Source organism: Pogona vitticeps, chromosome 5 (assembly GCF_051106095.1).
Source record: "Pogona vitticeps strain Pit_001003342236 chromosome 5, PviZW2.1, whole genome shotgun sequence".
In the NCBI taxonomy this organism is placed as follows: Eukaryota; Metazoa; Chordata; class Lepidosauria; order Squamata; family Agamidae; genus Pogona; species Pogona vitticeps.
This window is the reverse complement of record NC_135787.1, coordinates 110,994,697-111,010,022: the sequence shown is the minus strand read 5'-3', so window position 1 is coordinate 111,010,022 and position 15,326 is coordinate 110,994,697. Positions and strand designations below refer to the sequence as shown.

Here is a 15,326-nt window from a genome sequence, read left to right as displayed (position 1 = left end):
GGGGAGCACAACTAATGGTGAAGGCTTGTGAGAGTTTTAGTTCAAGAACATCTGGGGATCCAAGTTTGGAAACTGCTATCTAGCTGCACTGCCTGTCTCCTGGGTTTCTTTTTAAAGAATACAAAATATTGCTTTCATTTTGCAGGGCACTTCTTATATTTTTCAATAAGGTTGCATTCTCAGGATGGGTTATCACAGATAAGTTACACGTTCAACTGTTCAGAGACCCCAAGTATAAAATCTTATTTTATAAATTTAAGGTGCATTGGATTCTTTGGGGAATCTGGGATTCTGAGATGTATACTTCTTAAAACTGCCAAAAGTTAAGTTGACCAATGTTTGCTTTAGCTGCATGTGGTATCACCATGATATACCTACAAAATATTTGGCTACATTCCTGAATGTTGACAGACATACACTGTAGGAAACCTGACTTCATTATACTCACAGTAAACCCACTGAATTCAATGTGGCTTTAGTTAATTTATGACCACGTTAACCCCTATTGATTTCAGCAGATATGTAGTATAACTAAATTTTTCATCCAATTCTGTAGTGACACCCAAATTTGAGTAAAGGGTTATTTACATTATCCCCACCAAAAAGCCCTTCTTTCTAATATTTCTACACTTGTCATCCAAAAGTATATATTTCTTCATGTATAAATGCAAGTTGAGTAATATTTTCTGCCTTTGCTCTCTTTTTATAATTTTACAGGAAGCAAAAGGAGACTTTTCAAGGTGAGTTTTGCATGAATATTCCTGTGATTATCATAGCACTGGACTGCAATTCTATTGTATAGCTCCTAGAACTGTTATTATTGGTTATTGTGTTTTTTTCATCTCTTCATTTTTTTCCAAAAATGCATCCAACGGCTTGAACTAAAATATGAAATTAAATAGTTTGCTTATTTATTATTTGTTTGTTTTATTTATAGGCTATCTTTCTCCTGATTAAGGGGGGGGCAAGGCAGCTCACAGTATTATAAGGAATAAAATTAAAAACATAGTAAGTTAAACATTAAATAAATACTTAAACTATAAGGCAACTGAAGCTCTAAGAAGGCATTCAGGGATTCAATCATGACGGTTAAAAGCCTGCCTGAAAAGATGGGTCTTCAGTTGTCTGTGAAAGGATAAAAGAGAGGAGACCCGCCTGATCTTCCCATGTTATAAGTTATGTATAAATGCTTGACATCTTTGTGAAGTTCAAGAGATAGAATAGCCTATCCAACCCATTCAGCAGAAGAAAACTTCTAAGGAAATGTGTCATTTTTACTATAATTTATAGAGCTGTCACAGTTTCTTCATAGTTATAGACAGTTGTGAACCGCTTTACAATTGCCCTGCATTACGACGAAACCGCATTACGATGATATTTTTGTGATCGCTTTTGTAATCGCAAAACAATGGTCTGAATAGGCTTTTTTCGCTTTGTGACGATCGGTTCCCTGCTTCGGGAACGATTCTTCGCTAAACGACAATTTTCCTACAACTGATCGGCCGTTTCAAAATGGCCGCCAGGTAAATAAAATGGCTCCCCACTGTTTTCTGGGATGGATTCCTTGCAAGACAGCCACCGAAAATGGCTGCCCTATGGAGGTTCTTCTCTGGACGGTGAATTTTTAGCCCATTGGAATGCATTAAACGGGTTTTAATGCATTTCAATGGGTTTTTTATTTTCGCATTACAACGTTTTCATTCTACAGCAATTTCGCTGGAATGAATTAACGTCATAATGCGAGGTACCACTGTAATTTTTAGACGCCTAGAGTGGTTGTATAGACCAGATGAGCGGGATACAAATCAAATCAATAAGTAAGTAAGTAAGTAAGTAAGTAAGTAAGTAAGTAAGTAAGTAAGTAAGTAAGTAAGTAAGTAAGTAAGTAAGTAAGTAAGTAAGTAAGTAAGTAAGTAAGTAAGTTCTCTTTGATGATCTGGTTTTAAAAAACACTTGCAAGAATAAAGTAGACATGAGGCTAAGTAAAATTGATTACAAACATGACAGCACAGATTTAGCCACTGAGCCTAGTCCAGCACAATTTAGGAAATCTAATGATTAGCCAGCAACTGTTAAGGAATCTGTGCCCTTTGACTAGGCTGAAAGTGTACCTTCAAAACCAGTCACACAGTCAGGTCTGTTCCATTCTGGAAGTGACTGGGCCCTGAGGACAATTGGTGTTGTGTTGCAGGAAAGGAGGATGACAAACACAAGTAGGATGATATCAGTATGGACCCATTCCCCGCTAGAAGGAGAATGAAGATGGTAGCAGTGCCTAACACAAACAAAACACCATGAGAGTCGTGGTTTCCTTCTGTTGCCAGAAGAAGCTGCTGCTGCAGCCCCTGCAACCATCGGAGACCAATTCTATTGAGCTGCTTCCTCACAGCCTGACTCTGAGGGTTGTGACTCCGATATGGGAAGAGTGCTTTAATACAGGCAGCTTTCCTGGATCCTCATCCCCATTTAGGAAGCAGGAAAGCTACACTGAGTAGCAGCAGTTCTCCTGAGCAACAGAAACCCTGCTAGGGTTGAAAGGTAGAAGCTAGAAAATTTGCCACTCCCATGACCCTCTCCCTGAGGCAACTCCCTTACTGAGGCTAATGGCAGCATTTGCTCCAGAGATGTCACAGTTGCACTGAAAATGCAAAGAAGTTGTATTTGCATTTCCCTTTTTAGTTCTGGCTCCAGAAGGCTAATCCACAGGGCTTTTAATTGTCATGCTTTCAAATTTAGTACTTTCAATGCAGCCCAATAAAACGTCGTCTTTTTTTTAAAAAAAGTATAAACTGTGCCATCACATACACTTCATTCTCCAGACTTTAAGAACTCAAATATATGCAGGCAACTTTTGGCCATAGAAAGTGCTGAGAGGTCCTGACACATCACTTTCAGAATCTCAAAACAGCTTGTGAAATCCTGACACGTTTGTGACAAGAGACACATGCCTGTTCTTGCTTTCATTTCTCAACTCATACCGTTTAAAATTAGCTTAGCCATTAGTAGTACTGTTTGGCTAAAAGGGTATGAGAAATAGTTAGGTATTTTACTGTGTGAATTGGTTGGTTGGAGCAACAAGATGAAAAGACTGCTGTCAGCTTGTGTCACTTTTACTGTAATTCTTATGAGCAAAGCACACTACCCAAAACTAAAAGAATTTTGCTAGAATTTTGGAGTATCTATTTCTTACCAAGCACATATGAATAAGTAAAGAACCGTACAGATTTTCAAGTTTATGTTTGTATGTCACAATTTTGCCTGTTTCAATTCTCGTCTCAGTTTTTCAGCATCCATAGTTTACAGGCCATCCCTGTATTCATAAACTACTTGTAAACACCATTCATCTAGACCAGTGTTTCCCATTTTGGGTCCCCAGATGTTTTTGGACTAAAACTCCTCCAAATCCTGGCTAGTGGTGACGGTTTCTGGGAGTTTCAGTTCAAGAACATCTGGGGACCCAAGATGGGGAACCACTGATCTAGACGAACAACTACTGTACTGATTACATTCCCTTTTCTGCCCAACCCTTTTTCCATCTCCACTCCTAGCCATCTTTGAATTTCTAAAAGTTATGTCTCACGAGTGTTCTAAAACATCTCCCAAGCCAGTGCCAAGGGAGGTCTCTGTTAGCTGAAGCCAAAGGCCTTAAGAGTGTAGCTGTCTGCAGGCTTGGGGCTGACAACAAAGTGCCCTCTGGTGGACTTCTTCCTATGGGCTCAGTTCATTCATAGTCCTACCTATTGCAGATTTACTGAAATGATGGAACGTTACTCACAATTAACTTAAATCCTGATTATTTCAGCGATCTATTGTAAGTAGGAGAGCCACTGGATTTGGTCCTATTTAACTGGATACCCCTTCATGGATTGCTGCCATGTCATGGAGAAGGGGCTTGAATAATTCAGAGAAGCTATGGGCTATGCCGTGCAGGGACTCCCAAGACGGACAGGTCATAGTGGAGAGTTTTGACTAAACGCAATCCACCTGGAGTAGGAATTGGCAATGCCACTCCAGTATCTTTGCCAAGAAAACTCCATGATCAAAAACAAAAGGCTAAAAGATATGATGTCGGAAGGTGTCCAACATGCTACTGAGGAAGAGCGGAGGACAAGTACAAGTAGCTCCAGAGCTAATGAAGTGGTTGGGCCAAAGCCGAAAGGACGCTCAGCTATGGATGTGCCTGGAAGTGAAAGGAAAGTCCAATGCTGCAAAGAAAAATACTACATAGGAACCTGGAATGTAAGCTCTATGAAGCTTGGGAAGCTGGAGGTGATCAAACAGGAGATGGTAGTCATTGAAGCAACCAACATGAATTTGACACAACTCCGGGAGGCAGTGGAAGATAGGAGGGCCTGACGTGCTCTGGCCCATGGGGTCATAAAAGAGTCGGACACGACTAAATGACTAAACAACAACAACAAACTGTTCATGAGCATGACAGCAGAATTTGGATTTCCCACAGTTGTCTGGAGAATCACTAAATCATGGACGTTGTGAGATGGTTTCATTATTTTAAATTTTTTAATATCATCATCACCAACAACAATAGAATAAGAAAAAATAGATTAAAAGTGCAAAAATTAATGAACATGCTTCACTCACTATATCTAAAACATGATGTGGACAGATTATATTCAATTCAGAAAATTTAAGGTTGTGAATTACTACAAATACAAAAGGAAGTAGAGAAGAAAAAAGAAGCCCTAAATGTATTAACAGAAGTTGAGAAAAATTACTTAAAGCAGTGAAAATGGAAAGCATTTTGAAAACAACAGAAATGAAGGTTAAATATAAAAAAATTATTTGATAAAATAGCTGGAAAATAAACCACTGCATGGACAGTATCTGAGAAATATTGATGGAAAACACGATCACAGTTTAACTTAGACATGGCTGTAACTGATACTTGTCAAGAAAGAAACCGAAGGCTTGATTTTTGCTGCACAAGAACTTCAGACTAATGTCATGAAAGCTAAAATGCAAGGAATTAGTGTAAACAGCAAATGTCAACTATGCCAAGAAAAAGATGAAAGTGCATCACACCTCATCTGTGAATTTTCCAAAATTGTACAGACAGACTACAAAGTTATACCCAGTAGATTTGCAAAATTAATATACTGGTCATTATGTAAAAAATATAACCTGCCGGCATCCAATAGAAAGAACTCACTTGTGGATGAAACACATTTCAGTGGTTCCCATAGTCATTCGGGCATTGGGAAAAATGCTGAGGAATTTAATAAAACATTATAACCAGCTGCAGATCTCTGAAATAAAACCATCAGAGCTGCAAACAAATATTAGGAGCAGCATACATATTTACACTGATATTTAACTGATGCTTAGCTTTTTAGTTAAAACGTGTATCTGTTATATAATACCAGCCAAAGAATAACAACAACAGCTATAATAAGTCATTTTATGTGTACGTGTTCAGATACACCTACTTAAAATTGAACAGGTTGTTAAGACAGAGTGATGGATATGAGGAAAGAAATGTCTGGAAAATAGGATTTGGAATGCTAGTTTTATAATCCCATGATACCAGAAGGAAAAGAAAAACACTATTTAGAAGAGCCACTGTTTGTTATCACTGTTTGTAGACTCCTTCAATTCCATTGATTCGAAGCAGAGTCAGACAGTAATTATTTGAAGACCATGGAGTCAATAAAAGTATCATTGTGTAACTTCCCTAAGTTAGTTCTTCACAAGAATGTATTTTGTGTAAGATTTCAAAAAGTTTTTCCCTCTGAACATAAGGTCAGATCATTACATTGTAGTGAACAATTACATCATCTCAGGTTAAATACTACTCTGAATACTTTTTTCGTCAGTTTTGAATGTTATTTCTTTGTTTAAAAAAATTTAATCAGACTATTGAAAATTGTTGCTGTTTGGTCACAAGGTCAAAAGGCGCAGATGATTGGGCTATAAGCATTTTTATTTGGTTTGTTAAGTTAGATTTGACCTTATGTATCTATTCTGCAGATTTCACAAGAGAAACATTTGTGCTTTTAAACACATTTGAAAATATAAGTAAGGTGGATAAGTCTCCACAGGGAGTTTCCAGTTTTCCTGACTGCCTGCAGCAGTCTATATCACAAAGCTTATGATTTCCTGGTCTGTTATGTAAAGTGTATGGGTTAATGAAGGCAACTTCTGTGCAACTCCTCCTTTATTGTGTTTATATTGGAAGCATGTAGGCAGGGTTTGTCTGCGTTTTTTTTTACTTGAGTTAAAGGCAGCTAACTTTTTGATACCTTTCAAAGTTTTATTGTTGCTAGTAGTAACTATAACAGAGATGGTACAAATTGCTGGGTATTCACACACACACACACACACACACACGCACACACGCACACACGCACGCAGACATGCACGCAGACATGCACGCACACAAACACACCTGCCTGAAAACCTTAGCCAGCACTGATCAGTTCGAAAGCATAACTGTTCTTTAGGGTTGCAGTGGGCTGATTATTTTGTTATGTGGATGTTCTGTTAAAAGTGAGTAAACAATGAGTATTTCAGAGAAGGGGTCTAAGGTGGAAGTAGCAAAAGTTGGGAATTGTTACATTGAAGAAGGTTATTTGTTTTCTTCTTTGAAATTAAGTTACTGAATGTAACAAACTTGAGCAATTTATAAAGGTTTATTTTTATTAAGGTCTGTAAATCACTCTAAGTAGAATTAACACATCTGGACAGCACCATATTAGGAAATAATTATTTAGATAACAGATCATATTGTCCCCCTTCTTCTTTCCTAGGTTAATTGTCACCTATTTAAAAAGGAAGGAAACAATCTAAGCCTGACCACAGTGCTAGGCTCACATTGATCTGGCAAGTCAGTGGTAGTGTCAAAATCAGCAATTCATTTACAGTGCAATTATTTTATTTGATACATACTATAGCTGGATCTAGATTTTTACACACACACAAGAGCAGACATAGTGCTATCATTATTTAAGTATTGTATGTGTATTGTATGTGTATGTGTACTGTATGTGTATTGTATGTGTATGTGTATTGTTGACTTCAGAATTCAGGAGTTATCCAGGCTAGAGCTCTGGATGGTATCCTTGTAGTATTCCTACTGGGCCAATAGCAACTGAAGGAAAGATGTTAGATGCCCTATGGTGCATGTACAGTAGGAAAGCTAGTGTCCCCTACCACCATGCGTTTGATCAGGATCATGTCTACACATTAACTTTTTCTTTTTTTAAAAATGGGGATATCTGTGTTCTTAAACCTTTTTAAAAGTACTTTGAAAATGTTTTAATTATTTGTATATTTTAAACTATATTAGCTTCATTTAATGTGATTTAAATCAGATTTGTTGATCTAGAATAGGTTTGTAGCAGGGGAAGCTTTAATAAATAATGAATAAAATAAATAGCCCCTTCACAGAACACACCTATTATGCCTAAGAATTTGGCAACTGTCAAACATGAAAATTGTCAATCAGTAGCAATATTGCTGCATGTCAGCTGTCAAATACTCAATTGTATGCCAGTGATTAAATACAGTGGTACCTCGCAAGACGAATGCCTCTGGCAATGAAAAGCTCGCAAGACAAAAGCGTCTTGTGAGGTTTTTGGTGCCCCGCAGGACGAAGATATTTTCGTCATGTAAGGTACGTTTTCCCATAGGAATGTACTGAATTTTAATTAATGTGTTCCTGTGGGTCAAAAAACTACGAAAAAGTCACTTGCCAGGTAGGGAGCTGGGGGAGCAGCATCGGAGGACTGGTGGGGGTCCCCTGCAACTGCGATCACCACTTTCAGAGGTCCCCTGGCAGTCCTCCGATGGTGCTGGGCAAGCCTTCCCCAGCACCATTTTTGAATTTCCCACCCTTTTCCCCTGCCTTTTTCCGTTCAGAGGCTTGCCGAGCACCATCGGAGGGAAAACTCACCTCGCAAGATGAAAATTTTGCAAGATGATGGGTCTCGCGGAACGAATTATTTTTGTCTTGTGAGGCACCACTGTACTACCATATATCATGTATGGTAATATAAACCCAGGCCACATAGGAGTGTCTTTGAAAAGCAGCCATTAATAATCCATCATTGGCAGTTTGAGTCAGGACCTGTAATGAAGTAGAAAAAAACCTACTTCATAGTAGTAAATGGTAATAATCAGAGAGGAAGAAAGCACATGAGTTATTTGCCACTAAGCAATGTATTTGTGTAATGGAAATGTGCAAGCTTGTAATTTTTATTCCTTGTGATAAATATGGTTACGCAATTAGGCCATTTTAATGGATTACAGGAGCCAGAGTGGTTTTTCTTATTGCACCACAATAATAAGTGATGGTAAACATGGCCGTTCTGCTTGCATGTCTCTCCTTAGCAATATGAAAACATTTCCTGGTTTAATTTCCATTTAAAGCAGACCTGTTTTGTTCCAGGGTGGAGGAGCTTGATAAGTCTTGTGGTTTTGCTGCCTCCCTGGAATTAGCAAAAGAGGGAGGGAGTTGTACGATTTGGCCAAACAATTTCATTGCACACTGTCTCCCATTTAAAATGCATAACATTGAAAAGTCATCCAAGTTATCTGGAAGATCAGTCATGGCAACTGGACTTCTTTCTTGTTAGGTTGAAACGTTTTGCTACTCATCCACGTAGTTTCTTCAGCCTGAGGAGATTTGTAGGAGATCCCTGATGTATCCTCCACATTGGTTTCACTTTCCCTTGGTCTGAATAAGCTTGTTAGAAGGACAAAGGACTGGGGGTGAGGGATAATCCCACTTCTGCAGCCCTTTCTCCCCATTGCCATGGGTCATCTTTCTGGGATGTGTGGTCCTAATCTTTTTGGGGACGGATGAAAGGGCAGCAAGATAAATAGGAGACAGATTGTGTCTAAGTCATCTACCCCTGTTCAGTGAGGGGTTTGTTATTACACAGAAACATGGCTGTGTCGTGAGTTCCCTGGTGTCATCCATTGTTGCCAACTTATACATGGAAGACATGGAAAAGAAGGCACTAAACACCTTCCAGGGGATGACTCAGACCCATTGGTTCAGGTATGTGGATGACACCTGGGTGAAGATCAAGATTCGGAAAGTACGGCCCTTCACAAACCACATAAACACAGTGGACCCAAATATCAAGTTCACGAGGGAAGACACCAAAGACAACCAGCTGGCTTTCCTGCAATATGCAGTCATCGTAGGATCCAACAGCAGTTTAGGAATAGAAATCTACAGGAAACCTACACACACTGATCAATATTATTATTATTTATTATTATTATTTATTTTATTTATATCCCGCCTATCTGGTCGGGTCAGGACCATACCTGCGATTTGATTCTCATCACTCATTGCAACACAAACTAGTGGTCATTAGGATGCTAAACCACAGAGCAGGAAACATCCCCATCTCCACAGAAGCCAAGAAGAAGGAAGATGGATATCTGAAGACAGCCCTTAAGGCCTATGGATATCCAAAATGGGCCTTTATCAAGACAATGTCCCAACCCAGGAGGACGATGGAATAGTCTGAGACCCAGAACTGACAGAAGAACCTGGTCATTCCTTACATGACAGGTGTGTCCGAAAAGCTCAAAAGGATTTTTGGTAAACATCGCATACCCGTGCACTTCATACCTACAAACACACTAAGCCAAAGAATCATCCACCACAAAGACCAGATACCAAAACACAATAGGAGCAATATAGTATATGCCGGGGTCTCAAACATATGGCCCATTTGCAGCCGGCCAGATGATAGCCCGCCTTGCCTGCCCCCTCCAAAGTGCCCACACATCATCTACTGTCAAGAGTCAAAAAAAAAAAAAAGCCTCGCGTAGCTCGCTGGCTCTCTCCCAAGACGTCTGCCGGCTGGCTGGCTGGCAGGCTGCAGTTCTGGATGGAGGGTGCAAGAGGTGCTGTCATGGGGGAGAGCCGGCCAGCAAGGTGCACTGCCGGCCCTTTTCCCCGAGCGCCCAAGCTGCCGCCGAGCGATGCCTGAGAGCAGAGCTCGCTCCCAGCTTATCCTCGAAGAGCGCCTCCAAGCTGCCAAGCAGCTGCCGCCACCACCGCCTCTCCCAAGGAAGCGGTTCTCTGGCTCTCTTTCTCGGCACCCCCAGCACCTGCCCGGCCAGCGGCTGCCTCAGCACCTGGTGCTCCTCTGTCGTGGTGGGGGTAGCTGCTGGGGCCTTTTTTTTAAGGAGGGGCCCTTAGAGGAAGGTTGCCGGACCTCAATGTGTGTTTGTAGGGAGGGCACCCCATTCTGTTTAATTTCACGTGTACCGGTGAGGGCTTTTCTCCTTTGGCAAGGCAAAATCTGTGAGGATTTTTTAAAAATTGCCCTCCTCCCCCTGGCTAGACGGTCGCTGGCACTCCCTCCCTTCTCCACTTCTTCGTCCTGCTGCTGGTGGTGGTGGTGGTAGTGAAGAAGGAGCCGGAGGGGGTCGTGGCTGGCAATGAGGGCTCGCTCCTCCTCCTCCTCCTCCTCGGAGCCCGAGTCAGGCTAAGGAAACTCCTGGGCAGCTTCCTTGGACTCTTGCTCCATTTGGCAGAAAATCTGATGCAGCCTAGCCTCACTCAGACTGTGCCTCCAGCGGCCCCCAGGTAAATTGATGTTTGAGACCTCTGGTATATGCGGTTCAATGCAAAGAGGAGTGTTCGGAGCTCTACATTGGAGAAACCAAACAGCCACTAAACACAAAAATGGCCTAGCACAGCAGGGGCAATGCCTCAGGACCACAATCAGCAGTGTTCCTTCATTTGAACAACAAAGGACACTCATTTGATGACCAAGATAGGTGGTTTGAGGGAAGGGTCAGGGAGGCCATACATGTGTATACAGAAAACCCCTCACTCAACAGGGGTGGAGGACTTAGACACAATCTGTCTGCTATTATGCTGCCCTTTAATCCTTCCCCAGAAAGATTAGGACCACTCACACCAGAAAGACCACTGTTAACTACTGTTAATGACCCATGACAATGGGTGGAAAAGGACTGCAGAAGTGGGATTATCCCTCACCCCCAGTCCTTTGTCCTTCTAATGAGCCTATTCAGACCAGGGGAAGTGAAACCAATGTGGAAGATATATCAAGGATCTCTACCAGCTCTCCTCAGACTGAAGAAGCTACTTGGATGAGTAGCAAAATGTTTCAACCTAGCAAGAAAGAAGTCCAGTTGCCATGACTTAACTTCCAGATAACCTCACCTGGATGACTGAGGATCTTCACAGATGTCATCCAAGTTACTTTGATACAGAAAGCAGGAAATCTCACCTTCTGTCCCTAGCAGTAAAAATACAGTAACAACAAATTAAATGGTGCTCCTTTTTGACAGTCATAATTAGTTGCCTGAGGTGGCCATCCCACTCTGTCTTCTCATAGGAACAATCTAGCCAGCATTTTGTGGTCATAGGTCACACAGAGAAACAAAAACACGTTTTCAAAAGAGCCTATAGGCCTAAGCCACAGTATAACACATAATGTCCAGGACAGTAAATGCTCTGCCTCACACTATCAGGGCAGTGAAAAGGCTCCTTGGCCCATAACCCCAACCTTAACCTCAACAAATTCCAGCTACGGCTAGACACTGAAGACTCTTTAACTGATGTTGCACTCCTTCCAGTGATGCATGAAGTGACTTGTGAACAAACCAAACATGATGTGTCAGCTATTTGTAATTTACTCATGTATACATCCTATTTACATATAAAATGTTGTTTTCATTTTTGACAGAGATAGACTATTATGGGAAACAATTTCCTCATACCTGCTTTCACTGCCTCACTGCACTTGGCCATCTTCAACTTCAAGCAGTTTGCACTCAGTTTGGATTGCTTCAGGCAGCAGATACATATTGGTAGTAATATTTTAAGCATAACAGGAAGGGGTGGTTTTACTTCACTTCTGTTCTTTGTTCCATGTTTTTAAATTCTTTTTTTGAAAACTCATATACTTTACATGTGAATTTGACAGAAACATAGATAAGATCATGTTGCTATCAAGTCATGTACTACTTTGGCCCTTAGAAAAAGTGTTTCAACAACTGTCATGTTACATGCTTCAGCCTTCCAATACTTTACTTCCACCCTAAGCAGGAATTCCTTGTTTGGACAATCCAGAGTTGGCTTTATGATTAGAGATTTGGCATGAATTTTTAAAAAAATGAATCATCAAATTCATTCAAAAAATGTGCTAATCCTTTGATTCATATTTGTACAAATCAGTGCCCCCACAACTCTGAATCAATGAATGTTTAGCAATTTTCAATTCATTGATTCATTTGACTATAAAACAGCCCCCCCCGGCACCTAGAGGTACCAAATTAGCAGGGATGCTTCCTCTGACCCTCCTCTACATTCCCTGGAATTTTTAGAAAGATAGGGTTTCAGATGCCCAAGGTATACACTCACAAAGAGGGCCTCCCAGGAAAATTCCCTCCAGGCGCCTAGAGACACCAAAATGACAGAGAAGCTTTCCCTTACTCTTGGTGGAGATTGGGTTGCTGCTAAAGAGCACTTTGTTGGGGGGACCCACTTTGTGGATGTATAACTTGGACATCTGAAACCCAGTCTTCACCAATCCTTGGAAGATTGTAGAGAAGAGTCATCAGAAGCTTCTCTGTTGTTTTTGGTGTCTCTAGGTGCCTGGGGGTGTATAAATCAGATGTCCGAAAATCAGACTTCACCAAACTTGCAGGGCTTGTAGAGGAGAGTCAGGGAAAGCTTCCCTGCAAATTGGTGTTTCTAGCTGTCGGGAAGGGGGTGTTTTATATGGTTTTAAAGTCAGAAACAAATTGACAAATCTGTTCATTGCAAAAAGTTTTTACTTTGCAATTTGTCGACCTTGATGAATCACAAATCAACTTGGATCACAATTTTTGTGATTTGTGCCCATCTCTGTCATGATATTTAAAAACCACCCTCTGAAACAGGGATCTAAAAATGGGAAATTTTATTCTGTTGCTAGTGATTCAGCAAAGGTTCTGACACGCAAAACCTCAAGAAGGTATTATATTAATAGGGATTTATATATGTATGGCAGTTGTCTCTTTGACTTGTAATCTGTGTTCTAGAAACTCCCTGCTCTTCATTACAACTGCAGAGCTGGAAGGGATCCTGTGGATCATCAGGTCCAGCCCCTGTCAAGAAGGCACAGTGGGGAATTGAACTCCCAACCTCTGGCTTCGCAGCCAACAACCTAAACCACTGAGCTATCCAGCAGCCCCAGACATTCCCCTGTTTGATTTAGGCAAACAACCAAAGAGGCCTGTACTGGTGATAGCTCGCCCAGGAAAAGTTCATCTATAAGAGAGGCAAAGAAAGATTTAGCTGCCTTTTAGAATACTGTATAAACATTGGCTTTCCTGCCTTTTCAAAAGTGTAGTAACAAAGCAAAACTGATATCTATTGTAGATGAAGGGAGACTTGCTTGTCTCAGCAAGAACAGTTACATAAATTGTGATATTATTTAAACTGAATACTAGGTGCTGTTCTAGATATTTTTCTTCTTAAAACGAACATGCATCTGTTTTTAATCTGTAGACTACACATGTTTTCTAAAAACATTGCTTCTGTTTTAGGTCTGTGCAACTTGCCCAGCATTCAAACCACTGTTTTATACATGTAAATTCCTCTTCTCTCCCCCCTTCACATTGTACCACAACAGCAATTGTCCATTTTGTGTGGAATGTGGTTTGTTGTGTGTATTGCAAGTACCTTACTCAGTTTCAATCATCATGCCAGGAGCCTTTGTCCAAGCACCAATTTCACAGACATAGACTTCCCCGATATATGTTAGTATAGCAGACTGAAAATGTTTAAATGTATTGCTGGCTAGTTCCAACTAGAATAGACTTACTGATAATGATAATTCAGAACGTATGCACATCCCATTGGTTCCATAGGTCTGTTCAAGTTTGGACTAGTAATTGAATTTGGGGCTACCTTTGTGTTTGTTTGCTTATTGTTGGTCTTTAATTTAAATCGGGCATGTGTCATCATTACTGGCAAGTGTACTGTGTTGTTTTCTGACCTTTACAAGTTTTCCAGCTCTTTTGAGAAGGTATTTATATATTTGGATACTCGCATACTATATGAGAGTGGTTGTTGAACCCCTGGAAAAACAAGCTGGAAAGAATCCAAGCTAGGGCTGGGAGATGAGCAATCATTTTGGCCAGTTTACAGTTCTTTGCCATGTAAGCTGCAGATTTTTAAAATACATACTTTCAAACAATGTAGGTGACATATTTAGAAGAGACACACTAAATATTATTCATGTCCTTCTACAAAGAATGCTTTTCTGTTTAGAGATAAATTGATGTTCATACAGAGATTTAGGAGATCAGTTAATTGATGAAAATGGCAACTAAGGCCCAGTCAAAATATAAGTAAGCAATGCTACCCACTCTGCAATGTTGCTGTACTGTTCTAGGAATTCAACTTATTAATTCTGTTTTTCTGAACCTTTGCAGATGGTTCTCTTCCCTCTGTAGTGCTAAGGTTCACATTTCCCCTAGTTTTTTCTCACACAAAAGCAATCCCCGCCCCCTTCTTCCAGCAACCCTGGGAGGTAAAGGAAAGAGAGGCTTGTTAAGACAGGAGTACCAGGCTGAGGTCTAATTCTCTGCATTCTGCAGCACTTTGGAAGTGGCGAAGAGAATATCTTGTGTATCTTCCCCTGCCCCCTAATTCCTACATCAGGCAGATTTCCCCACAGGCTCGCTCTGTCTGAAAACACACTGTTGTGTTTTTTATCTTCGGAGCTGCTATTGTGAAATGGAGGATGAAAGAAACCTAGACATCTGTGATAGCTTTGCTGCAATTTTGGTACTATACAGTACTGGAAAGGTTCTTATGCTCCCTAATGCAAAATAAATAAAGAGAAGCAGGAGGGGGGCTGCCCCCACAGCATTTCATTAAGGGAGAACAGATGTTTAAGCCCGACTATTCAGTCAAGCTATAGCAAACGTTCATGGTTAATGAAATTTTCTTCTGGACTTATTCTCCTTTTTCGGATTCTCTCTTTTCTAGCAATGAAGTTGTAAGGACTGATTTAAAGAAACTTCCAGCTCTTCCAACCCAAGCACTTAAGGAACACCCGTCTCTTGCTTACTGGTAAGCTCTCCCACTATTTAGAAGCATTTGCAACTCATTTATTTAAGAGTAATAGCAGTCAGTATGACTACACCATTAATTTACTGTGTCAGTATTCTAATGGCTTAAAATGTAATGGTTTCTTTTTAAAAAAATCCATGGTAATTTTCTTTGGCAGTTGAGAATTCTCAGTCAGAGACCCCTGAGGACCCCCATTTCCAGAAATACATTGTCCAGGAATGTTTATTTCTTTTATTTTGTTTTG

The 15,326-nt window shown here is 40.5% G+C and overlaps 1 protein-coding gene across 8 annotated transcripts in view; it reads left to right on the top strand.

Annotated features, from left to right (window-relative positions):
- Positions 1–15,326, top strand: part of FRMD4A (FERM domain containing 4A) — a 605,541-nt gene that overhangs the window by 490,025 nt on the left and 100,190 nt on the right. For all 8 annotated transcript variants that reach the window (XM_073000747.2, XM_073000748.2, XM_073000749.2 and 5 more), the window contains 2 exons: positions 718–740; positions 14,999–15,082. In XM_073000747.2, coding sequence (XP_072856848.1) covers positions 718–740; positions 14,999–15,082 — 107 coding nt within the window. The remainder of the gene's footprint in view (positions 1–717; positions 741–14,998; positions 15,083–15,326) is intronic.